This window comes from Gamsiella multidivaricata, assembly GCF_025024155.1.
Source record: "Gamsiella multidivaricata strain RSA 2152 chromosome Unknown BC939scaffold_2, whole genome shotgun sequence".
Taxonomy (NCBI): Eukaryota; Fungi; Mortierellomycota; class Mortierellomycetes; order Mortierellales; family Mortierellaceae; genus Gamsiella; species Gamsiella multidivaricata.
In genome coordinates, this window is record NW_026251710.1 from 793,051 (window position 1) to 815,794 (window position 22,744).

The 22,744-nt window shown below is 50.2% G+C and overlaps 7 protein-coding genes across 7 annotated transcripts; 5 read left to right on the forward strand and 2 right to left on the reverse strand.

The window, feature by feature from the left end:
* Positions 1-338: 338 nt before the first annotated feature.
* Positions 339-2,364, reverse strand: BC939DRAFT_524697 (MBOAT, membrane-bound O-acyltransferase family-domain-containing protein). Its single transcript, XM_051561277.1, has 3 exons — positions 1,962-2,364; positions 1,715-1,841; positions 339-1,593 (listed from the first exon to the last, which is right to left on the reverse strand). The coding sequence occupies exons 1-3, from the start codon at positions 2,276-2,278 to the stop codon at positions 490-492; spliced, it is 1,548 nt and encodes a 515-aa protein (XP_051417579.1). The 5' UTR covers positions 2,279-2,364; the 3' UTR covers positions 339-489.
* A 1,560-nt stretch (positions 2,365-3,924) lies between these two features.
* BC939DRAFT_103904 (uncharacterized protein) lies at positions 3,925-5,615 on the forward strand. The gene has a single exon (XM_051549859.1). It carries the CDS (start codon positions 4,107-4,109, stop codon positions 5,589-5,591), a length of 1,485 nt encoding a protein of 494 aa, XP_051417580.1. The 5' UTR covers positions 3,925-4,106; the 3' UTR covers positions 5,592-5,615.
* Positions 5,616-6,371: 756 nt separating this feature from the next.
* On the forward strand, positions 6,372-8,430 carry BC939DRAFT_103922 (uncharacterized protein). The gene is made up of 4 exons (XM_051549860.1): positions 6,372-7,222; positions 7,336-7,837; positions 7,944-8,001; positions 8,147-8,430. The coding sequence occupies exons 1-4, from the start codon at positions 6,785-6,787 to the stop codon at positions 8,310-8,312; spliced, it is 1,164 nt and encodes a 387-aa protein (XP_051417581.1). The 5' UTR covers positions 6,372-6,784; the 3' UTR covers positions 8,313-8,430.
* A 14-nt stretch (positions 8,431-8,444) lies between these two features.
* On the reverse strand, positions 8,445-9,743 carry BC939DRAFT_435500 (uncharacterized protein). Its single transcript, XM_051553501.1, has 4 exons — positions 9,572-9,743; positions 9,387-9,469; positions 9,117-9,235; positions 8,445-8,898 (listed from the first exon to the last, which is right to left on the reverse strand). The coding sequence occupies exons 1-4, from the start codon at positions 9,699-9,701 to the stop codon at positions 8,511-8,513; spliced, it is 720 nt and encodes a 239-aa protein (XP_051417582.1). The 5' UTR covers positions 9,702-9,743; the 3' UTR covers positions 8,445-8,510.
* A 2,037-nt stretch (positions 9,744-11,780) lies between these two features.
* Positions 11,781-12,620, forward strand: BC939DRAFT_391310 (Isochorismatase-like protein; the record flags this gene model as incomplete). The annotated part of the gene is made up of 2 exons (XM_051551953.1): positions 11,781-12,002; positions 12,117-12,620. 2 exons carry the CDS (start codon positions 11,781-11,783, stop codon positions 12,618-12,620), a joined length of 726 nt encoding a protein of 241 aa, XP_051417583.1.
* Positions 12,621-17,164: 4,544 nt separating this feature from the next.
* Positions 17,165-19,779, forward strand: BC939DRAFT_435512 (CRAL-TRIO domain-containing protein). Its single transcript, XM_051553502.1, has 6 exons — positions 17,165-17,565; positions 17,814-18,071; positions 18,191-18,377; positions 18,490-18,642; positions 18,777-19,257; positions 19,397-19,779. The coding sequence occupies exons 1-6, from the start codon at positions 17,551-17,553 to the stop codon at positions 19,587-19,589; spliced, it is 1,287 nt and encodes a 428-aa protein (XP_051417584.1). The 5' UTR covers positions 17,165-17,550; the 3' UTR covers positions 19,590-19,779.
* Positions 19,780-20,241: 462 nt separating this feature from the next.
* On the forward strand, positions 20,242-22,459 carry BC939DRAFT_435516 (uncharacterized protein). The gene is made up of 3 exons (XM_051553503.1): positions 20,242-21,075; positions 21,419-21,784; positions 21,904-22,459. Exons 1-3 carry the CDS (start codon positions 20,538-20,540, stop codon positions 22,344-22,346), a joined length of 1,347 nt encoding a protein of 448 aa, XP_051417585.1. The 5' UTR covers positions 20,242-20,537; the 3' UTR covers positions 22,347-22,459.
* Positions 22,460-22,744: the final 285 nt, after the last annotated feature.

Below are 22,744 nucleotides of genomic sequence, written 5' to 3' on the forward strand. Positions count from 1 at the left end.
CTGTGGGTGAGGTTGGGGGGTCAGATCGGGAGGGATGAGGTCGCTTCTTTTATAGTCGCGTCGTTCATGACAACGAATGGTTCCTTGGGCTTGATGCCGGATCCAGAACCTGGACAGAAAGAGAACCCGAGGTTAATTTCCGACAAAACATCAGAGATGATTCTCCGGTGATGATGCCGTGTTTTGGGGGGAGATGTAGATCAAGTATGGAGAGCACAGGTGAGTCGATAGTCTGTTTTTGGGAGCATCGGTCGATCGCTATGCTGATGCTGAAATTGATGGATTGCTGGATATATTGACAAGATCGTTTGCGCTACGTTGGAAAAGGACCCGAATCCCGTACATGCATTCGTTCGTCCCGATCGAATACGCGTCGTCGTTATTGTTGGATGCTGTTTATTGGCAATATGTGCTGTGGATAGTATGTGTACAAATAGTTATGCTGCTTACTCAATGCTAAGGATGCGAGAATGTCATAGCAAAATACTGTTACAAGGTCTTGACCTTGCCATTGACAGAGCCATCCAGAATCTCAGTCGGTGCCACAACAGCCGCCGATGCGATCCCGTCCGCGACCTGGTGAGCCGTCTCCTTGATCTTCTCCGTCTCGTCCTTCTCACCATGCTTCTGCTGCTCCTTCCTCGACTTGCGCTTCACCGGGAACAATACCGGCGTCAGCAACAACACAGCTGCGATACCGATGTGGACCACAAAGTAAAGATCCTTCCACAGCTGCAAACTGTCCTTGAGCGTCAGGATCAAGAACGACATCGACAGGTAGTTGATCGTCACCTGTGTGAGCACCACGCCCAGCATGTTGTACCACAGCGGAGTCTTGCCTGTCGTGGCCGACACAAACCTCGGTCTCAAATGCGTCCTCAACATCTTTCCTGCCGTCAAGGCCATCGCCGCCGAAAGGAACATCAGATAATATCCAGGATAGAATCCGTGCCAGAACGCGCTCACTGCGAAGGTCGAGAATGTCTCCAGGACACCAGGCTTCGCACCGGGCTTGACCACCCGCAGGTAGACCGAATTCTTCAACCACTGGTTCGTGCCCTTGTTCCAGCTGTCCGCCAAGGCCTTCACGCTCTGACCGGTCTCATACGCCCAGACATCGATGTTTGAGGACGCGTCCCACCTAGGCTTACCCGTCTTGGGATCCACTCCGTTGTAACCGAACCCAGCCAACACGCATGCTCCCTCGGCCATCTTCCAGACTGCGTAGTACTTGAATCGGGCTGCAAAGGCCGATAACATGACATAGATGAATCGGAGAACAAAGGGCAATGCCTTGAACGCGGGATCCAATGTCCAGAGAACATCCAGTTTCGGCGCAAAGACTGCGAGTGAGGCGAGGGCAATGAGCGAGAATAGGAAGGTCTTCATCGAGGCTGCGAGCCGACCAGCAGGCCAGTGGACCTTTCCAGTCTTGGGATCCTTGAATGTAGAGAGTTCAATGAAGCGGATGTAGTCCATGTACTCGAAGGAGGGACCGACGAGGACTGCTGGGAAGAAGAAGACATAGCTGAGGTAGTGGAGGAGGTTGGGGAAGGTAGTAATCGCGTGCTCCTGCTGGTACTTGCTCAGTTCCTATATAGAATGAGGATCAACCAGATGTTAGTGCGGGTTCAGTTTTTTTTTTTTTTTTTTTTTTTTTTTGCACGGCTTTGGATATCGACAGATCAAATGCTCATTCCTGTGGTATTATTACCTTGGGATTACGGCGGCCGTCGTGAACGCTTAAAGCCCAGGAGGTAAGTTTCATGGTCAGAATCATCTGTGGTCCCGTGTGATCCAGCTTGTATCCACGGTAGTCGTGAAACTGGCGCATAAGATGGCTATATTAAATAGAACAATAAAGGTGTTCATGGTGATGTCAGATAAAGACGAGGGGAGGCACGGATATGAAGCATGAATCCGTGGAATCTCGATCCTCAAGACATCCGCTTGCGCTTTACCTAACACTCATATGGATCATGACTCCCATAAAGACGATCCTGGGACCCCACTTGCCCTTGACCGAGCCCATGATTCGCCAGACGGCAATGCTGGAACCGAGCAGGTGCATGAGGCCGACGAGGTCATCGACAACAACGACGAGAAGGAAGAAGGAAGTCAGCACAGATACCAAATGCTTAAGGTTGGGGTTGTTGTAGGGCAGGAGTCTGAAGGCGAAGGCGAGCGGGTAGGCAAGGAGGAGTGTTGAGAGGCATCGTAATTGATCTTCAGGGAAGGAGACCGCCTCCGATAGGGACCCGAAGAAAGAGTCCAGCATGGTGTGAAGGAAAGCGTGCAGTAGGGAGAAATTGTGCGATGCAATGTGCGAAACAAAAAAAAACTTTGCTGCAGACAACTTCCCACAAAAAAAAAAAAAAAAAAAAAAGTGAATGAGGAGGAGCGGAGAGGAATGAGGACAGGGACGGAGGGGTGAAGAAGAAAAGAAGGAAGCGACAGAGGGCCGGGCCGCTGTTTAAAAGTACGAGCGGTTGGTCCGCCGGGACCAGACGAGTCCGAGTCGTTTGCCCCCAGTAATCAGTTCTGTACAACTCAAAGTAAACAAGCATGGCTCCCTCCTCCATTCGCTGATGGAGTGACAGGGCGTTCGACCATTGCATTTGAACAAAGGGGCGATCTGCACGCTTCTTCCCTTATTCTCCTGCTGACTATCCAGCCATCCTGAGCCAATGTGCCCATTGTACATAGACGGCAGCTTCCGGTACCGCGTCTCCTTCCTCTGCCCTGTTGGTCTTTGTTGAGATGTCTGTGTTCTGTCCATAAAAAAAGGTTGGACGGTGACTGTATTTCGTATTTGCTGTTTGTAAGGCGAAATGTAAGGAGGTTTCCCCAAAAAACCGTTCGTGCATGGACCACATTGCATTCGAATCAAGGTTGATGAGGCATAGCCAAATCTGCTGCCTAGGAGTACATGAAGCGCTTCATCCGCAATACGCCTATTGATGTGCATTGCTGCTCTTCATTAAGTTAAGCGTTACTTTTTTTTTTTTGCAGACCCCTGTTAGTTTTTTATTGGTCATAACTCGCAGCTGAACATGTATTGGCTGTTGGTTACACTCTTTCGATTTGAAGTTTATGGAGTGGTGGTGGGGTACGAAGAAAGGGTCGCCCCTATGTCGAATTGGAATGAAAAGAGATGCTGGAGAGGGGACTATAGAGGAAGAGAGGGAGGGGGAGAAAGAGAGCAGTTGGCTGAGTGGAGGCTGAAGAGGGTGGACGGGTGTGATTTTTACGCCACGAATTTCGAGGGGGGATTGGGCTAAGTCTTTTCTAGGAGTGTGCCAGGAACAAAGTGGTCCGTTAAAATGAAGGAATTCGTTACCGAGGGGTAAGTACAAAATAAAAAAGCAATTGGGCAATGTAAGTCTGCTGACACTCTAGATTGCAGTGTCTGACAAAGAAGGGGCATGCACTTATTTGTACACATGCCACTCATGCCTATTGAACACTTTGCTACAGCCCCTTACGAGGGAGACGAGCTGTGCTTGCTGGCCTGGTCTAATATCGATGGCAGAGCACTCCACTCCACCCAGTTTCGTTTCGTTTCAAAACGGGTTCTCTCCTCCACGCCCCCCATTGGCGCCTCACCAGCATCTCCTTCCGGCGCTTCCTCTGGTGCGACCTGCAACAGACTCGTTTCCACATGTGTTCCTGAGTTGTGTGTTCACTTTCCACTCCCATTGGCCACGAGTGCATCTCATTTCTATTGCTCTGTTCGTGTAACAAATAGTGCGATTACCATACCATCCTTCACACCTCACTCTTCACTCTCGGGTTGCGGGTTAGCGCAACACAAGCAGAATCGCTTATTAGACTGTGAGCCTCCTTGACTCTCCTTTCCACGTTCCTCCTCGTCCTCCTCATCTCGTCTCGTCTTGTTTCCATTCCATCCCAAGATCAACTCTCTCATTCAGCTCTTGTTGCTTCTTCAGCTTATTACGGCACATGAACATCAAAGTCCTTCAAACCGAGCACTGTCAACCACCACTTTATAACCTACCACCTCAATATATATCCTCAACAGAAGCCACTTCAAGTTTACCTCTAGCGCAAAAAGCAACCTCCAGCCATCAGCAATCCCAACTCAAATGTCACTAAAGAAGCGTGCAGCAGCAGCTGCCCCTTCGACCCAGGAACCAACAAAGCCAAAGCCCACTGCTACTAAGGCCCCTACTCTTACGCACACAGCACTGGTACCAACAACCGCAATAAATACCACGAAGACTACAGTACAGACCACAGGTATCCTCACAACGCCCATAATACCAACCTCCACGCAATCCGAAGTGAACTCCTCTCCCTCAACTGTACCCTCTGCGGGGTCAAGCAACGAGCTAAATCCTGCACAGACACCTTCCAACACGAATCACACAGGGCTGATTGCAGGTGTGGCTGCAGGAGCATTCGTTCTCTTGGTCCTGTTTGCGGGATTGCTGTTCAGGGCCAGGAGGAAACGGGTACGGGAGGCACGGGAGGCACGGGAAGCGGAGAAGTATCAGCAGCGGACCATGATGCTGAAATCCTCCGAAGGCTCTTCCGCCATGGGTTATGGTGACGACAGTGATTTCCCCCTTCAACAACACCAGCATCAAGAGCAGCAGCAGCAGCGGTACCAGGAGCATCTGGGGCTTCTGATGAGTAAGCAGCCAGAATGGTTCGCTAAAAAGTCGCCATTGGAGTATTATATTCAGGTACCACCGTTGGAAGAGCTACGTCGTCTGCAACAGGAGGCCCAACAAGAGAAACAGCAGGAGCAAGCACAAACGCGAGAACAGCAGCAACAGCAAAGACCTTATCCGCTGACGCAGGAGCTCAGCAACACGAGCAGCAATGGCAGCAGCAGCAGCAACGGCAGCGCGTCTTCTTCAAACCCTTTTGCCCAGAATGGTGCATCCTTCGCAGCCAGAAGTCTGACGCCCAGCAAGGCGGACCCGTCACACACAGGCGAACTGATTGCCCTTGGTCCTACAAACATCGGGAATAACTTTTCTATGCCATCAATGATCCGGCCTGGATACAATCATCAGCAATACCAGCGCCCGCGCATCAGCACACAGGGTCTGCGACGACCCTCCTCGCCAGTTGTCTCGCCCAGCTCCTCGCTTTCACCAACAGTCAACAACCCAGTATCGCCATACCGTACTATCAGTCCTTCTACGACCGTGTACTCTGCAATCTCGCCCACGGTTGTCTCGCCCATGGTTGTGTCGCCCACTCTGCCCTCCCAAGGATCACGGCCCCTCAAGAACAGCGACTTGTACAGTTATACACCACCACCACCCTCAACCGGACCCTTCACGCCCACAAGTCCGTCCTCGGCACCATCCCCCGGATTTTATGACTTGCTGGATGACAGCGAGATGCTGGGGAGAGGCGACAGTAAGGCGTCAAGTGCTAGTATGGTCAGTCCTGTTGCTGTGAAGGCCAGGACTACATCAGCAACACCACCGCCGATCCCAAGAGCGACAAGACCCATCTCTGTAGCATCCGCGTCGTCTTTTAAACTGACATGGATGGATATGAAGGCCGATGCTTCTGCACCAGCTGTACCTACAGTCCCAGGAGGATTATAGTATCATAGTTGTTAATAGCGTAATATATCTATTCCTATACCAAGTATTCATTCTACTCGGTCGCGTCGAGTCATGCATGTTGAGGACACGTTCCTCACGCGACGCGCTATATACCGTCTATGTATTCGCCCGATTTTTTTTTTTTTACAAACACTTCTCTCTACACATCCCGCTTCCAGCATTCACAAAAAGATCATGCCACCACTGTCATCACTCGAGAGCGAGCTGGCTGAGGAAGAAAGGGCTCTAGTAAGGAGGGTTGTCGTCGAACGAACAAGGCCTGTCCGTTCCCGATGCATTCGCTAGTACTCATTCGCCGTCCTCTGTATGCTCATCCAACCTGATTCCATCACTAGCGAGCCGAACAGGAGTGGTTCTTGACAACACAGGTCAAACCTAGTCTCCAGACCATTCAAAAGGCACTTCTGGTAAGGAACATGTTCATTGGGCTTTGGTGTCCGTGTGTCGTCGGCGCCGTATGTCTAATGCTTCGATGTAATATCTTGCATTGTTTTCCTAGTCTTGTCAAGAGGCAGCGCGGCTACAGGATGATACCATGGGAGCATTGACGCTCGCAATCTCCTCCACAAAGTAAGCACCAGATCGATCCAGCGACTCAAGACATCGTCCAAGGACTTGTATCGAGGAAATGGAGATTTGACTCAAAGCTCTTGTGCATCATCTCTGCTTCAGCAACGACACCCTGAAAGGCTTCGTCACCTTGGCCGGCAGCTTTATCGTCAAAGGGGTAAGTTAGCCCGATAGATGAGGGCTATTCCCCTCCAGTGACACCACTGCCACGGCAATGTTGCTGACCATCCCATGTTTTCCCTTTCCTACAGGAACTGACCGTGAAGCTGCCAAAGCAACCTGTCGTCAAAGCCGCGATCCATTCTTACGTACCCAGCAATGCCTCTGTGCCTTCAACGTCCGCTGTACCCTCGACCACCGCATCCACAGCTGCGGCTTCAACGTCATCCTCAGCATCATCCATCACAGCCGGACAGAATGAGGGGTCGTCCGAAGAAGTAACACCCGTGCCCGCGATCGCCATCACCGCCACCTCCGAAACTTCAGAGACAAATGCTCAAGGATCAAACCAGGTTCCGGAGCAGGCACTCGGTGCATTGCCTCAACAACCACCCCCGGCGTTATCGAGGAGTGTTTCGGGCACGGTGATTCTTTCAGCGTTAATGTCCGGAGCAGGAACGGGACCAGCGATAGCACCATCTGCGAACATCCCACAGCCTCCCTTGAACCAACATCAGTTGCTGCATTCGTATCGGCCTCCGGGACATTTGACACAGCCGTATCTACTGGAGCAGGTCAAGGATGTGCAGAATCATACAGCGCAGGCGATCTTTCGGTTAGAAGATTACTGGACTAGCGGGAGCGATCGTCTGTTGACGGGAGGTGCTCAAGAAAAGCAAGAGGGCAGTGAGAAGCAAGGAGGGGGAGGCGGAGAAGAAAAAAAGACGAGGGCGAGGATGTCGAAGGCGGATATTAATGAGGTGACGAGGCCGTTGAAGACGTTGTTGGAATTGATGCAGAGACATTTGAGGGCAGGGATCGAGGCCATGGCGAGACCGAGAAAAGAAAAGTTGTACCCGTTCCGGGTATGCGACCCTAAAGTAAGAAACAAAAAATGCCAACTTCCAAAAACGACGCATCCAGCAACGAGATGTAATTCAATGTAAATTTTCGAGATTCGTGTTTGCTCACATCCACTGGTTCACGCTTCTAGATATTTAGCCCCGCATTGAATGAAGACTTTGTGATCGAGTTCTACATCCGGGATTCACAACTGGTGTGTGCCGCTTACGCTCTGCAGCTGACCGGTGGACCGACCAATGGGTCCTCAGGTTCCGGAGGTAACGTTCTTACGAGTTACCTTCAGCATACCTTACCAGGAGGGTCGTCAACAACAATAACTCAGCACCAACAAGGACAGTCGGTATCCTCTGCGGCTGTATCGTCCACAGATGTACATCATCATATAACGCACGCCCCGCAGCAGAATGCAGGGCATGGCGGAGGAGACAAAGGAGGGAAGAGTGGACAGGGAACACCACGACCAGCTTCGCCGGTGCATCATCATACGATGTCGCTGCAACCTAGTCATCAGCATCACGGACAACAGCAGCAAGGCGGGAAAGGGCATCCGTGGTCGCCTGCAAGGTCTCCGTCGACGACACAGCAGCCGCATCATTTAGGAGGAGAGTTTCATTCGAGTGCGCCTACAAATGGTATGTGAAGCTTTGTCGGAATGAAGGATGAAATGCAGAGTCGTTTAGTCCGCAGGGGCTAACGAGTACTGGAATACTGGATGCTGTCTTTTGTGTTCGTGAATAGACACGGTGGTGCTTCCTGCGTCAAATAAGATCGGTCAGACGAGTAAAGGCGGTATCAAGTAAGTGATTTGTTTCTTCAGTAAATTAGTAATGCTTTTTACATTTTTTCTGAAATGAAAATGCATGCGGACAAAAAAAAACCCCCTTCTTGGGTCTATAGACCACTTCTGATATTTGTTTTTGTTGTTAATTGAATGTGTAAAGTAAATACAGGGGCAAGGTTGCGACGACGCTGGAGGACAAGGTGGTGCAGGTACAGAGCTCGAAACTGGAGGAGATCAACGGACGACTGGTCCATGCTGAGGGACTCTGTCGCCGGTTGTTGTATTTCTTGGTCCTTCAGGAATCCGTCGCCGAACCTCCTGTCTAGTCACTAATACTTGGTCAAGCATCATCATCATCATCGTTGTCATTATCATTATCATTATCATTATCATCATCACGATCAACAGCAGCGGCATTAAGGAAGGAATACAATAAAGAATTACATTTTTTTTTATTATGCACATGGTCTATGTACGAAAGAAATAAAGCTTCATTTTTTCGCCACCCATCTCCTGATCGATCTTCACAGCTTTGAAGCCGCCGGAGGTAGCGCACAGACATCACCCTCGCATTCAGTCTGTCCCCTGGCCGCAGCTGCCTCCTTCCGTTCCTGAGCCTCCTTCTCCTGCTCCCTGGCCTTCCTCAACGAAGCCTCGTCCACATCCACCCCGGAGATCTCGCTGCAGACCCTCAGGACCTCACTGATCGGCGCCAGGTTACCCATGACGGTCTCCTCGAACTTGTAGGCGACTCCGGCGTCGCCCTTGCGGACGATGTAGAGGCCACCGAAGATGCGACCTTCGCCCACGAGGAGATTCCCACGGACGCCTGAGCGGAGGTTCCGGAGGGCGTTGAACCATAAGGACGGGCGGAGTAATTGGTCAATGGAGGCCCAGCGCAGTTTCCCGCCGCTAAGGTCAACGTTAAAGTCAAAGTCAAAGTCAGTGTTAACGCTTATTCCCAACGTGGGGGTTGGTGGGTGGTGATAGGTGGTGGAAATTGTGAGCCGAGGGGTTTCGGTTGCGGACCATGTGAAAAGAAAGTGTATAAAGAGGTCCCGCAGGGGAGAGAGAGAGGGGGAGGGAGAGGTGAAAGGGAGCAGGGACCGGACGCGAGGCGGGGAACTTACCCGAGTGCTTTGTAGAAGCCTTTGGAGCCATCCCAATAAGTTTCACCGCCGTTCCAGTATTGGTTCTTAAAGGTGGCCGCGCCCAATTTCTCGTGGATGACAACGATCATTCGGAAGCCCTAGAATTGTTTTTTTTTTTTTTTTTTTTTTTTTTTGCATATCGTTGGTTTAGCGTATGATCGGCTGAAGTGGGGGTGCAACATGGGCTACGATGGGGTTTGGGTGTTAATTCGCGGCATAAAGCAAAAGCAAGCAAGTAGACACAAGTACCATTTGCTTCTCGATGATGGCGCGGTGTTCGTCGAGGATACGGGCTTCTTCACGGCAGAAGGGGCATCCTGGGCGACGGATGACTAAGCAGAGGAAAGGAAAAGGGAAAAGGAGAGGAGGGGTGAGATAGGTGGGCAGGGAGAGGGGTAGCTCCAAAGGCGTGTGTGTTGGGAGGATGTACATACCAACGATAATGGCAGGTTGGTCCTTCCAGATCTCGCTCGCCTTGAAGGTGGATTCGGTCTCGGTATCGAGAAAGTCGGTCAGGACGACGTCCTTGATGGCGTTGTAGTGCTCTGGGTAGGTCTCTGTCATCTTTGTGTGTATGTGTGTGTGTGTGTGTGTGTGTGTGTGTGTAGGAAAGTAAAGGGGAAAGGCGGTTAAGAAATATGGGTTAGAAAGAAAGGTCGGGGACAGAGAAGAAGAGCGTTGTGAAGTTAGCGGATTGCGACATCCTCTTTCGGTTTAAAGTAAAAAGTGCCCAATTGCGGTCTGTCCCAAGTGAGCTCAGCCGGAGACGGGTTCGTTTTGTTTTTCACGAGCCAGGGAAGGAGCGGTGGTGGCGGTGTCCGAATCGATCGTGTCATCACCGTGTCTTGTTCCCCTGGCTTGAGCGTCGGACCCTTTATTTTTGTCCTGTGGGGCATCCTATACACAGCCATACAGTCATACCGCGCAGAAGAACAAAACGATAATGAAATGCAGTAACAGGGTTTCCTTGGCTGCAGGTGGGCGTAGTAACATTGAGGAGAAAATTCCCCATAGGGTATAATAACTAATTGAACTTAGTACAAGGGGAACCGTTCATTCGGATAATTTGCCTGAGCAGGCAATGGCCCGAAGCTATCATCCGTTGGATGATGGCTGAATGCCTCTAAGTCAGAATCCGTGCTAGAAGGCGACGATTACCGCCTTTTCCGATTTTTAGTTGAATACGAATAGACCCTCGGGTCCTGAATCATACTATGTGGGGTCGTCTTGTGGAGCGGAAAGGCTTCATGAGGCGCCTGCTAATGTTAATTTCAAATATTGGAAGAGATAAATCCATTGCAGACGACTTTAATTGAACGGGGTATTGTAAGCAGTAGAGTAGCCTTGTTGCTACGATCTGTTGAGATTAAGCCCATTGTTCTATAGATTTGTTCGAAAGAACAACATCTCTCTATTTCCTTGAAAGTGAGAGAGAGGATTGGGAGGAAACGGTTTTATCCACTGAGATTGAGGCAACCGTCTCCCTGCTTCTTGACTGAGGGGGAAGCTCAGGGAATTTGGTGTAACATCGGTCAGAGGAGTGTCGACCACTGCAATGGGAGCAGGTAGAGGGTGGTCGCGATTGCTGGAGCTGTGGCGGCGGCGGCGGATCGAAGGCCTTGGAAGACTGGAGAGTTGCGGGGTTGATATGATTGAGGCAGACGAATTTTTTGGACGGGTCATGTCTTCGAAACGCTCGATAAAATCGTCGAAAGGAATCTCGTCCTCTACCGCAAACTGAGGCTAGACAACCTCGTCAAGGTCAACTTCAGAGAAAGTAAGAGGAGAAACGGGGCAAGGGGAAAGGACTTGATGACTGTGCAGGATGGTTGTCAGATAAATGGAGTAGTGAATAAAACGCGCACAGACAAACAGCGCACAGACACAAGTGAACAAAAAAAGATACGGAAAAAGATGATCGCTGTCGGACCATGAGCGCGAAGAGAAAGATGGAAAGGAGGACAGGATCTATGAGAACAAAGTCCAGGCAAGGAAGCCAGGGTTTGAGGAATAAGAGATGCTGCGGGCGCGCCGAATGGAACGGAGAAGGACCAAGCAGCATCGACGGAAGGCACACCGAATGGCCATAGGAGCTAAACGAACCAGGTGCCCAGGTTTTCCACCATGTTGTATTTGGCAGGGATTGAGGGGCGTCGCACATCCAAATAAACCCTCATCGTGAGGAAATTGAGCGTGGGATACAATAAAATAGAGGGAATCGACCGAAAAGGTAACAAGGATCCAGAGGCCACTGTGAAATCATAGAGAGTGAGAAACGAAGTGAGTTGTGGAGTACTTTATATCAGAGACAAGTGCTAGAAAACTGAGGAGCAATGGTCAGACACGGCCTTCTATCTATCTATGGACGAAAGATCCACAGTAGATGTGGTCTATCGGGACGACAAAGAGCATCGACACAAAGAACACAGAGTTCACAACGAAACTGTAGACACGGAGTGGTCTTTGGTGGCTGGTCTTTGTCGTTGCCACTACTCCCAGAAATAGACACATGTTGAGTGTGGCACTCTTTTAGAGTGTGGTCGCTAGACAGGGATCACCTAACTGTTAGACACCAACTCCATCAATCGAACCACAATGTCGCGTCATTCCGTCACCGGCGACATCATAGCGCCAGTCCCGCCGATGAGCACCACGGCGCTGCTCCTCATCGACAACCAACTTGGTTTCCGCGACGTGACCGCCTGGGGAACTGGCGCCTCCAACCCGGACTTCGAGAAGAACGTCACGGCGCTCATCGCAGCTTTCCGCGATGCCTGCGCAGAGAAGCCGGAGGGCCAGAGACCACTGATCATCCATGTGCAGTATCGTCCCGTCTGGACTGATCACCCGCTGCATGTCAGCAAAGTTGGCCCGTTCGGAGCAAGCGGAGAACAGGTGCGCGCCATTGACTTCCTCGAATTCGCCGCGCCGAGGGTAATGCGTCCGGAAGGGCCAAAGTTCGTCTATACTCTTGACGAGACACCGCCTCCTGTGCTGGCGGAGCCCAAGAAGGACGCCGCTTCACTGCCGCCCCCGGACGAAATCATCATGACCTCGCATGGGCACAGCGTCTTCATCAACACGCCGCTTGAGTCGATCCTCAAAAAGCGTGGCATCAAGACTCTACTCATTGCGGGCATGGCAACGGACCTCGCCGTCAGCACAGCCGTTCGGACAGCCCAGAATCTCGCTTTGACGGGGAAATGGGGCGGACGCGGCAACATGGCCGACGCAGCAGCCTCGGCGCGGTGGACTGACGGAACGAGCGTGTTTGTCGAGGCGCAGGAGGATGCACCGGAGGATGAGCGGGGAGAGGACGGGCTTGCGGTCGAGATGGCGCGCATCATTCTCATCGGGGATGCCACAAGGGCGTTTGGGAAGGCTGGGGTCGCTGCACAGACGGTTCACAGTGTGCATGTCGAGAGTCTGAGGGACTTTGCTGAAGTGAGGAGCACGGCTGAGGTTATCGGCGCCTTTCATTGATGGCGTATCATTAAGTGCAAAATACATACTATCCCCAAGCCCTTTGAACACACGATACCGACACTGTAGAACATTATGGAGTGCACGGCGCCGAGCCTTATAGAGTGATCGTACGGCATAGATCTTTCATTTCCTCATATGTTTTGTCTCCTTTTCATTTTGCCTGCGTTGATCAAGGAATATGTTCTCTATATATTTATAAGTAGTCCCCTTAACTCTTCCCATTTCAACGACACTCCTCCTGGACACAGAAGCCCCATCTCCTGTATTTCTGCGAAGTTCCTCGCCACGACCGCTACGTCCAAATCTGGCATTTAGCACACGCGCATCCCTGTGTCTACGTGCAATGACCGCATTATCCAGATGCTCGGCACTGTGGTTTTCTCTTTCAACAATACCCCGATCCGGTTCTATATCTTGGATGGACTAGCGGCCAAGCTCCTTTTCGGTTGGGATATGGTCGCGATTGCTGGAGCTGTGGCGGTGGCGGCGGATCGAAGGCCTTGGAAGACTGGAGAGTTGCGGGGTTGATATGATTGAGGCAGACGAATTTTTTGGACGGGTCATGTCTTCGAAACGCTCGATAAAATCGTCGAAAGGAATCTCGTCCTCTACCGCAAACTGAGGCTAGACAACCTCGTCAAGGTCAACTTCAGAGAAAGTAAGAGGAGAAACGGGGCAAGGGGAAAGGACTTGATGACTGTGCAGGATGGTTGTCAGATAAATGGAGTAGTGAATAAAACGCGCACAGACAAACAGCGCACAGACACAAGTGAACAAAAAAAGATACGGAAAAAGATGATCGCTGTCGGACCATGAGCGCGAAGAGAAAGATGGAAAGGAGGACAGGATCTATGAGAACAAAGTCCAGGGCAAGGGAGCCAGGGTTTGAGGAACAAGAGATGCTGCGACGACTCCTGGCACAATGGCAGCGGGAAATCCTGTCATGATTGATGCTGTTGTTGAAAGAATGGTGGAGGCATAAACATTAGAAGCACTGTACACAATCTGGTGGTAGGCACTGAGGTATCGAGAAGAAAAGGTACCAGAGAGAGAGAGAGAGAGAGAGAGAGAGAGGAGCTGAAAGATGGATCGCTTGAAAGGCAACGTAGTGAGGGTGTGTATAATATAGACAGGAGAACGACAAGACGAACGCCTACTTATACGTTTCTTCGAGGGGAGGGGGGGGGGAAGCGACCAGCTTCAGGTATCGGTGTTGGAGCCCCAATCTGGCATCCCTATGGAGACGCCAATCAGAACCAACATGACACTCTATTGCAATGAGGCGCCATTGAGCCCATCTATTCTCTGGTGCCTTCGTTCCCTATGAATAGAGACCATTGGTACGGCAGACGGTACTGGCACCATGACGACGCGTTGGAAGAACAAGATGCAGCATGCGTAGCATTGCTGGACTATGCAAGTCCGTCAGAGTAGCTATACAATAGCAGCCGGGTTGTAGAATAAATGCAAATGTTTCGAGCGTCTGGGGGGACCTAGAATCAACGGGGACCTAAGCCATAGAGACCTAAGTATCAAGGGAATCTTGGTCAAGAGAATCTAGGGTAAGAGGATGGTTTATTCGATGATGATTGATGCTGCTATCTAGTTCTACGTGTAGATAGGGTTTATATATTGGCTGGGTCGATGCCAGTTGTAGAAATTGGGCGAAGCACCGATGACATCATAATGTACTGAATCGAGCATAAACCATTTGCAATAAGATACGTTTGCTGCATGGCAACCTGGCCTGTAGAATAGTAAGCGATTTTGAATCAAAAAAAAAAAAAAAAAACGATTGCTCTCAAAGAGCCAGGGGTTGTAGAAGAAGGTCTGCAACCGGGTTGTAAAATAAAATATTCCATTTTGAAATTTGTGCAAAAGCAAAACTGAGCGGTCCATTTATTTTCGTGAAATGCTGTATATGCAACACCATTTGAACATCCTTCATGGGGTTGCACACACCTTTCGTGAACGTTGGAGTGTCAATGGCGATTAAAGGCTTACGCATGGCACTATGGAGTAGATTATCCTGACCCACCGATCATCATGTAAGCGCTACCAAGCAGAGCTATGAAAGCACCGATGCTGGGGAGCTCAATGTGGCCGGGTTCGTCAGTCACCTGGGCGAGGGATTCATCAGGGACGTTCATCATGGACTGGACCTGGTCAGTAGCGGGGGAATTGAGGAGGGTGACACGGACAGCAGCAGCGCCGAGAGTGGAGTCAACAGGGATGAGCACGTTGCCATATGTTGCCCCACCCATCTGGAGTAATATGTCGAGACTGGGGTATCCATAGGCATTGGTGACAGTGTTGGAATTCTGGTTATAAATACGGGCACCGCGGTGGGCAGCGGTGGTAAACCTTGGTGGGACTGGTGTAAGTCATCATGGGGTTATGACTCTACGAAGGAGCTGCACGTAGAGAGGTGCTCCCGTGTTGATCTAGGGTCGTTAGTGCTGACCATAGCAGGTGCCCGGTGGTCTTCGAGCAGCCTAGCCCTAGTACGCATCTATACAAGGACATGAGGTATGCTCGAGTACTTCACTATAACGAAGCCATTCTACGACTACTCAGATGCTGAGTAAGATGTGTACGTGCGGATACGTTAACATGGAAGCGCCTATGGGACGACCTAATCAGCTAGTCAGTGTTGGCTGCCATAAGTGCGGAGAATGTCAGTAGAGTACGCCTGGGATGCATGTTCATCACGTATGATCGGTGCATGGCTAAGGCATGTTGTGGACCCACATGGTCAGGAAGACTATGCGGAGGATGCGTCGCTGATGAAAGCTGCTCGCTGTGCACTAAAGTATGGTGCGGATGGTGCTGGGAGGATGTGACCATCACTGGGTGCTATGGATGTGGGACTACAGCATGTAGTAAGTGCCACCCATCGATATCAAAGTGCTCGATATGGAGAGAACGCTATTGTGAGGAATGTAGTAATATGATGGCAGGCAGAGATGATCACTGGTGCTGCGAGGATGGCACGGTCATTTGAGAGCGCCATATCACCCGCCATGTAAATACCACAGTACCTTCTGTTGCGAAGATTGTCCTGGCGCTTGAACATTGCGACTTGAGTTGGCGGCTGAATTTAGTAGTTGCAGCAGCGTAATATTGCGGCCAGATTTGGAGGGTTAACTTCGCGTAAAAGTAGCCGAGGCCTTAGTAGTTAGGACGATCGTCTAACCTGCTATAAGTGTAGTGCACTCGATCTCACTGTCCCCCTGCATATTTACCCCCCTCCTCGCGTTGTCTCTCGCTATCCGAGGCAAGGAGCCTCCAAGCATAAGTATATCATAAATAACAATGCGTCGCCGCTCAAAAAAAAAAAAAAAAAAACCACCCCCCAATCTTTCTGGTATGATTACTTTCGAGGCTCTGGCGAATTCGTTCCTAGAAGTGTTTTCCGAAAAGACATTTTATTACTATTTTATGGTTATAGGTGTCGCGTCTTTTACTTATTGTTCAATGTCTAGTTTGTAGGCAATCGTTAATAAATTGGCGTTTAAAACAGGAAGGTAGGAGGCACAGACATGTGTTCTTGTCACAGAACCCTCACGTTTCTTAGGTGGTGTGCATGTGTGCCATTTGGTTGCCTAGGATAGCGAGGACCATTTGACTGGTCGTCTGCTTCAGTGAAGAGGGACGAGAGGGGTCAATTGCGTACAGCTGAAGGTGTGTTCGAGATGGGGAGATGGACAGGTGGCATGGATGTGCAAGAGAGCACAAGTGAATTGGGAAGATACGGACTGCGAAGCAGTGCGTGTGTGTTTGCGAATGAGCTGGACAAAAGAGGAGAGGAGAGTGCGGGTGGATGTCGATCGCGTGCTTATCGCTGTAGAACATTCGCAGTGTTCTGTTTGGGGCAAAAAGAAAGAAAGGTGTGAGGGTGGAACCCTGGCTCACGGATCTGTTTTTCAAATTTATCAGACATTACTGCAGCCATGGCAATAATTTTACCCATAGTCATACAGTCCACTCCCGATCCCCGGCCGTAAAAAAAATAAAAAAAGAGGCTGCACCGGGGAAAGGGATATCCACAGGCCCGTTTGTACGTGTGTGGGTGTATGCTCGCGCCCTTTGTCAGCCATGGCCTGTTTCCCAACTGGACCGGGCAGGGCAGGGCAGGGCCCAGGGGGGGGGGGGGGAAGATGTCACTGGACAGCTCATTTCTTTTGGGTGTGTGTGCTCGTCTGCCCCTCCGAAAAGCAGCTCGATGACTATATATAGAAGACTTTGCTCCCTGATCAGCTTCTTCATTCCGATTGCTTCATCTCACACCCATACACGCACACACTTTCTCTCTTTCATCTCTTCAGCTCCTCTTCCTTCCTTTCCTCCTTCCGCTTCTTTTTATCATCCACTCCTAGCCAATTGACAGGAAAAAGATATCTTACCAAACAAATGCAATCAGAAATGCCGACTCCTCCCACAGGTGGCTCGTCTGCCGCCTCCGTGCGCTCAAAACACCCCTTCAAGGACCCCAAGCAGGTTGAGGCCCTTGCCAACTTCCGCGCCCTGCTTGGACCTGACAATGTCAAGTTCGATGACGGCGTAAGTCTCTCTTTCCCTCACTCCCTGATTGCTTTTGCGCAGAATGAAATATGAAGAAGCGATCGATTTTGTGTACCGTTCGTTGTTCTCATCCATACCGCTCTTGATTTCAATTGCGCCCTTTCTTATCCTTAGGAATTGATGCGATTCATTGTCGCACGAAGCTACGACCTCGTAAGTTGAAGGCTTGCACTCGGGAGCGGATTTTCGCGCAATGGATTTGTAGCTACAGGAAGAAGGAGGAAGACGATGGTGATGTGGTGTTGCCCTCGCTCTCTCTCTCTCTCTCTCTCATTTTTTTTCCCTTCACCCTCTGTCGGAATCACAATGAGTGCAGGCACGCATAATTTGTGAGCACGCGTCGATGTCTGGTGGTTGTGTAATGTTGTTGGATAGACCAACGATGTCATCAATCCACAATAAAACCTTACCAGGAACCACAACCAGGAATACAGTAACCAGCAACTAGTAACCCCGTACCATCAAACACCAGACGCGGAAGAAGACATGAAAAAAAAGAGAACAAAGCCCAGTCGACAATAGTTCCACTCCCCCATCCCTTTCCTCCCCCGATCTGACCTAACATGCGCTAACCTTCCTACTGCTGGTCCTATTCGATATTGACAGAATGGCGCCAAGACTCAATTGCTCGCCTCGTTGGAGTGGCGAACGACCAACAAGGTCGACGACCTCCCGATCCCAGGACCCAAGAACTCGAACGGAGTCATGTATGCCGTGCGTGGCTGGTACTCGGTTCCGGATGCAAACATCGAGCCGAATCAGCCTAATGTGCCAGAGCATGCCGTGCGTCTGCAGAAGTACATGGGAGGAAGCTGTCTTCACAAGTGGGACAAGGCAGGACGACCCATCTATATCGAGCGCATGGTACGGATCGATTTTTTTTTTTTTTTTTATTACTCGTTTTACGTCTTGAAAAGAAATGCTGCGCATGATTCGTTGAGATTTACTTCCTAACACATCTTTTTTATACCATCGCCTACCAGGGCCAACATAATGTGAAGGGTTTGGCTAAGAATGTGACGACCGCAGAGTTGGTCGATTACCATATTCGTTGCACTGAATTCGTGCATAATACCATCATGCCAGAGTGCGAGGAGCGTTTCGGAACAGATGACAAAGTCATTGATAAGGAGACGGTTATCTTTGACTGTACGGGCATGGGTTTTCATCGTAAGTACTTGCTTTTCTTTAAAGCGTATTGCTACGTACCAGCCGGTTCTTATACTCCTTAAAGAAAATATATATGCTAGATCTAACGTTTTTTGACACCCATGTCTGATAGAGCTGCATATGGAGGGTCTGAACATGCTCCGATCATTGACGGATATGGATCAAAAGGCATACCCAGAGCGTTTGGGAAAGCTGTTTATTGTCAATAGTCCATATGTCTTTGTCAAGGTCTATTCCATGATTAAGAAGTGGCTCGATCCCGGAGGTAAAGAGTTTAACGAAAGCACTCACTCGTCTGGATGTTGATTGGTGTCCAAAAAAGAAAAAGAGCTTGTGCATGCTACCACAGGAACACATTTACAGTTAATTAACTCGCACTTTGTGATACTCTCTCGATAGTCATTGAAAAGATCCACATCCTGGGCAAGGACTACAAGTCGGTTTTGCTGCAACATATTGACGAGGGAAACCTTCCTGACTTTTTGGGCGGAACGTGTACATGCAGCCACATGCCCGGTGGATGCGTGCCCTCTGTGATAATGAACAACATCAAGCCTGTGGAGAAGTCGCCTCCAGTCAAGAATGACCTGCTTGCGGTTCCCACTTATATGCGTCCTCGATCTTCGTCTACAGCATCCGCGAATTCGATTCTGGACTTTGTGATCCCTGGCAAGCCCAAGGATGGAATCTACCAGGTGTTCTCGACGATGACACTTGGAAAGGCGTGCGAGTACGAGATTGTGGTTGCGGATGAGGATGTGGAGCGAGAGCCGGAGGTGATCATCATGTTCCGTATCAAGGGTGTTCGTGCAGCCTGTGATGGACTCAACTTTACGGTCGTTCGATTCGAATTTGGCGAGAAGGCTGATAGTGGTACCATGTAAGTTTTGTTGTTGTTGTTGCTGTCTTGTCGTTTATGGGGAGAATGGGGAAATCAAAAAAATCTGCATTTGTGACGATCTAGTTCAGGGCTACTCTTTTGCTAATGCCATGTTCTCTACAACGTTGTGTGATGATAGTGTGGTTCCCACCAAGCTTTACTCGCTTTCAGACTGTCCCGAGAGCTCTGAGGGTGTTGAGGTGAAGTTCAAGGCCAGGGACGCGGGATTGTATGTGCTATCGTGGAAGCCAGAGAGCCAGCATGGGTTGGTGCAGATGGAATATGGTGTGATGGTCGATGGTATCCTGGGAGAGGGTTCAGAATCGCCTTAAGAAGCAGGTGTTGCGTGCGTGCGGGTGTCATTCTGCACAGAGACAAAACACAAACATGGATTATCGCGGGAAGGACACACGCAGCTGTGTGTGAACATCAGCCATTTCCTCTCGCATCAATCATTGTAATTTCATTCACGGCATGCTTAGAGTCATAAAAATAATAAAAATGAGAGATCGCAATTCGGCCGCGAAGATCGACGTTCCAGGACGAGGGGTGTTCTTTTGGTCTTGCTGGGGGGAGGGTTATGCCCCTGACTAAAAATGCTGTTGAAGCCCATTCAATTCGTTGCCACCAAATGCACCAGATAATAAGGACGACCACCCTGCTGCGCAGTGCCAGTTGCAGGGCTAAGTCGTCCTATATGGACGAGGAAGAGCGGCGAGAAAATAGGGATCCTCCGCTGAGTGGCGAACGCCTCGATGTGACCGACCCTTGAAGGATGCGCTTCACTCCCCGGTGCCGGCATCAGAAGGCGGGTTCCATTCTGGTGGCGGTCGTGTTCCCCTGTTCCTGGATGGATACTCCTCCCCGTCCATTACACGTGATGACAAAGAGCAGCGAACGGCCAACAAATCGAAGAATCGCCCGTTCGCGGGCTTTCGATCGCACCATCTCAAGTCCTCGCTACAAAAAGCGTATAAAACGTCGCCTCCTCTTCCTTCCCTTTCTTTTTTTTTTTTTTTTATCATCCCTCTCATTCACTTCCTGATTCACCTCATCCTCCACTCTTCACCCTCCGTTGCCATTAAAAACGTAAAGACACTTTCCTTCCTGTTCAGGTTTGCTTTGTTCTTTTTCTTCTTCTCTTCTTTGCTCAACAGGAAACAACGAATCATCAGATCTGTTGGGAAAATAAGAAATCGCTCAAATCAGGATTCGCTTTCTATTTCTTTCCATCACGCTCCTGATCCCTTCTGATCAACAACAACCAACAACACTCAGCCATGTCCTTTGCTCGTCTGCTCTGTCGTCAGCGCAGCACCGGGCTTGCCACGCTCTCTGCACGAATCGCCAACTCGCCTCACATCCCTCGCGCTGCTCTTTCCACCACTGCTCCATCGCTCCTCTACAGCGCAGCGGTCACCAACCAGCAGTACAATCGCGACTTCTCCTCTTCCAACAACGATCGCAACAATAGTGGCAACAACAACAATAAAGAAAGCAGCAACAAGGGCACAAAGAGAACCAAGAACAAGACCCTAAACCTCGTCGTGTGTGCGTCAGCGATTCTAACCAGTACATCAATTGCCTCTACATCGCACTCTTCAGATAAACCAAGGACCCTATCCACCATGCCTCCAGTTCCCAACACTCCCAACCACAGCAAGGTCATTATCATCGGATCTGGCCCTGCCGGCCACACTGCCGCCGTCTACCTTGCCCGTGCTAACCTCAACCCCGTCATGTTCGAGGGTATGATGGCCAATGGCTTTGCCCCTGGTGGCCAGCTCACCACGACGACCGATGTCGAGAACTATCCAGGTACGGTTCTGCAGGGGTTGTTTGATTTTGTGTTCAATTGGATCATGACGACATTTTTTTTTTTTTTTTTTTTTTTTTCGTTTAAAGAAAACGGATGGGATCGGGACTTGACGGATATTGATCAGATAAAGCAAGGGTGTCTGGAATGGAATGGATACTGGAAAAAAAGGCTATTTTGTGGGCGTCCATGGGATGATCACTTGCTACTGGATTAGTTACAGTAGCACATGTGTCTTTATTTTTATTTTTTTTACCTGCGGGATTTGAAATGAACTGGGATGGATTGATCATCCATTTTGCTCTTACAGCATTGCTAATATGATGTACGCGTTCAACTATACAGGTTTCCCTGAGGGTATCATGGGTGGAGAGATGATGGACAAGTTCCGTGAGCAGTCCATCCGCTTCGGTACCGTCATTCACACCGAGACCATCGGCAAGGTCGACTTGACCTCCCAGCCCTTCAAGCTCTGGCGCGAGGGCGAGGAGGACAATGAGCAGCCCACGGACACTGCCAACTCTGTGATTATTGCGACCGGTGCTTCTGCCAAGCGCATGCACTTGCCCGGCGAGGACATCTACTGGCAGGCCGGTATCTCTGCCTGCGCAGTCTGCGACGGTGCTGTTCCCATCTTCAGGAACAAGCCCTTGGCTGTCGTCGGTGGTGGTGACTCTGCTGCTGAGGAAGCTGTCTACCTCACCAAGTATGGTACGGACATAGCACATACTTTTGTTCGATTACAAGCTACGCTCGCTGGTCAATTGCTCAACCTGTTGACTCACTTTTCCTTGTTCTGCTTTACCCTTTTTTTTTTGCGGTCTGTATAGCTTCGCATGTGTACGTGCTTGTTCGTCGCGACAAGCTGCGTGCGTCGAAGGTGATGGCCCACCGTTTGTCGAACCACCCCAAGGTCACGATCCTGTACAACACTGTCCCGATTGAGACCAAGGGTGATGGCAAGTTGCTCAAGTCGCTCGTTCTCCAGGACACTGTGACGAAGGAGACCCGCACGATGGACGTCAACGGTCTGTTCTATGCGATCGGTCACGTCCCCGCGACCGCACTGTTCAAGGGCCAGTTGAACTTGGATGAGGATGGTTACATCAAGACTATCCCCGGCACGACTGAGACCAACCTTCCCGGCGTGTTTGCAGCTGGAGATGTCCAGGACAAGAGATACCGCCAGGCTGTGACCAGTGCTGGAACGGGATGCATGGCGGCCTTGGACTCTGAGAGATGGTTGGAGGAGCACTTCCCTGATCAGCACTAAAACGGAAGAAGGACAATAGCATTTTTTTTTTTCATTTCTGTAGATAGACACAAAAAAATAACAAGCATCGACCAATGCAATAAAGAAACAGCACCCATACATTCATTAAGAAACAAAAGCTGCTAAGAGGAAGAGACGCGTAAAAAGGGGGGAAAAAGAAAAAGAAATAGCGACGACAAGGTGCGGTTAGTGTAACAGATTGGAGGGAGGCCCTATCTGAGACCTCGTTCAGGTGCTGTTGAAGCGATGTTGGCTTCGCAAAGTAAGCCCAAGGAGATGCTCGTTCAGGCAGATAGTTGTCCAGGATGGGAAGGAAGAAGGTATATGACGGGGCTTACGGTGAAGTGCAGTGCAGGTGCGGACTTGGTGCAGATGTGGTACTTGCTCCAGGTGGGTGG

Bases quoted from the DNA above. Each gene is read 5' to 3' on its own strand.
- BC939DRAFT_435512 (XM_051553502.1), top strand. The intron at 18,072-18,190 runs GTACGGATCGAT...ATCGCCTACCAG, and splicing joins CCATCTATATCGAGCGCATG to GGCCAACATAATGTGAAGGG. The intron at 19,258-19,396 runs GTAAGTTTTGTT...GTGTGATGATAG, and splicing joins AAGGCTGATAGTGGTACCAT to TGTGGTTCCCACCAAGCTTT.
- BC939DRAFT_435516 (XM_051553503.1), top strand. From the start codon at position 20,538: ATGTCCTTTGCTCGTCTGCTCTGTCGTCAGCGCAGCACCGGGCTTGCC. The intron at 21,076-21,418 runs GTACGGTTCTGC...TCAACTATACAG, and splicing joins CGATGTCGAGAACTATCCAG to GTTTCCCTGAGGGTATCATG. The intron at 21,785-21,903 runs GTACGGACATAG...CGGTCTGTATAG, and splicing joins TGTCTACCTCACCAAGTATG to CTTCGCATGTGTACGTGCTT.
- BC939DRAFT_524697 (XM_051561277.1), bottom strand. From the start codon at position 2,278: ATGCTGGACTCTTTCTTCGGGTCCCTATCGGAGGCGGTCTCCTTCCCT. The intron at 1,842-1,961 runs GTAAAGCGCAAG...TATTTAATATAG, and splicing joins ATGATCCATATGAGTGTTAG to CCATCTTATGCGCCAGTTTC. The intron at 1,594-1,714 runs GTAATAATACCA...CATTCTATATAG, and splicing joins ACGGCCGCCGTAATCCCAAG to GAACTGAGCAAGTACCAGCA.
- BC939DRAFT_435500 (XM_051553501.1), bottom strand. From the start codon at position 9,701: ATGACAGAGACCTACCCAGAGCACTACAACGCCATCAAGGACGTCGTC. The intron at 9,470-9,571 runs GTATGTACATCC...TCCTCTGCTTAG, and splicing joins CCAACCTGCCATTATCGTTG to TCATCCGTCGCCCAGGATGC. The intron at 8,899-9,116 runs GTAAGTTCCCCG...CGTTGACCTTAG, and splicing joins GGCTTCTACAAAGCACTCGG to CGGCGGGAAACTGCGCTGGG.
- BC939DRAFT_103904 (XM_051549859.1), top strand. From the start codon at position 4,107: ATGTCACTAAAGAAGCGTGCAGCAGCAGCTGCCCCTTCGACCCAGGAA.
- BC939DRAFT_103922 (XM_051549860.1), top strand. From the start codon at position 6,785: ATGTCCGGAGCAGGAACGGGACCAGCGATAGCACCATCTGCGAACATC. The intron at 7,838-7,943 runs GTATGTGAAGCT...GTTCGTGAATAG, and splicing joins TTCGAGTGCGCCTACAAATG to ACACGGTGGTGCTTCCTGCG. The intron at 8,002-8,146 runs GTAAGTGATTTG...GAATGTGTAAAG, and splicing joins ACGAGTAAAGGCGGTATCAA to TAAATACAGGGGCAAGGTTG.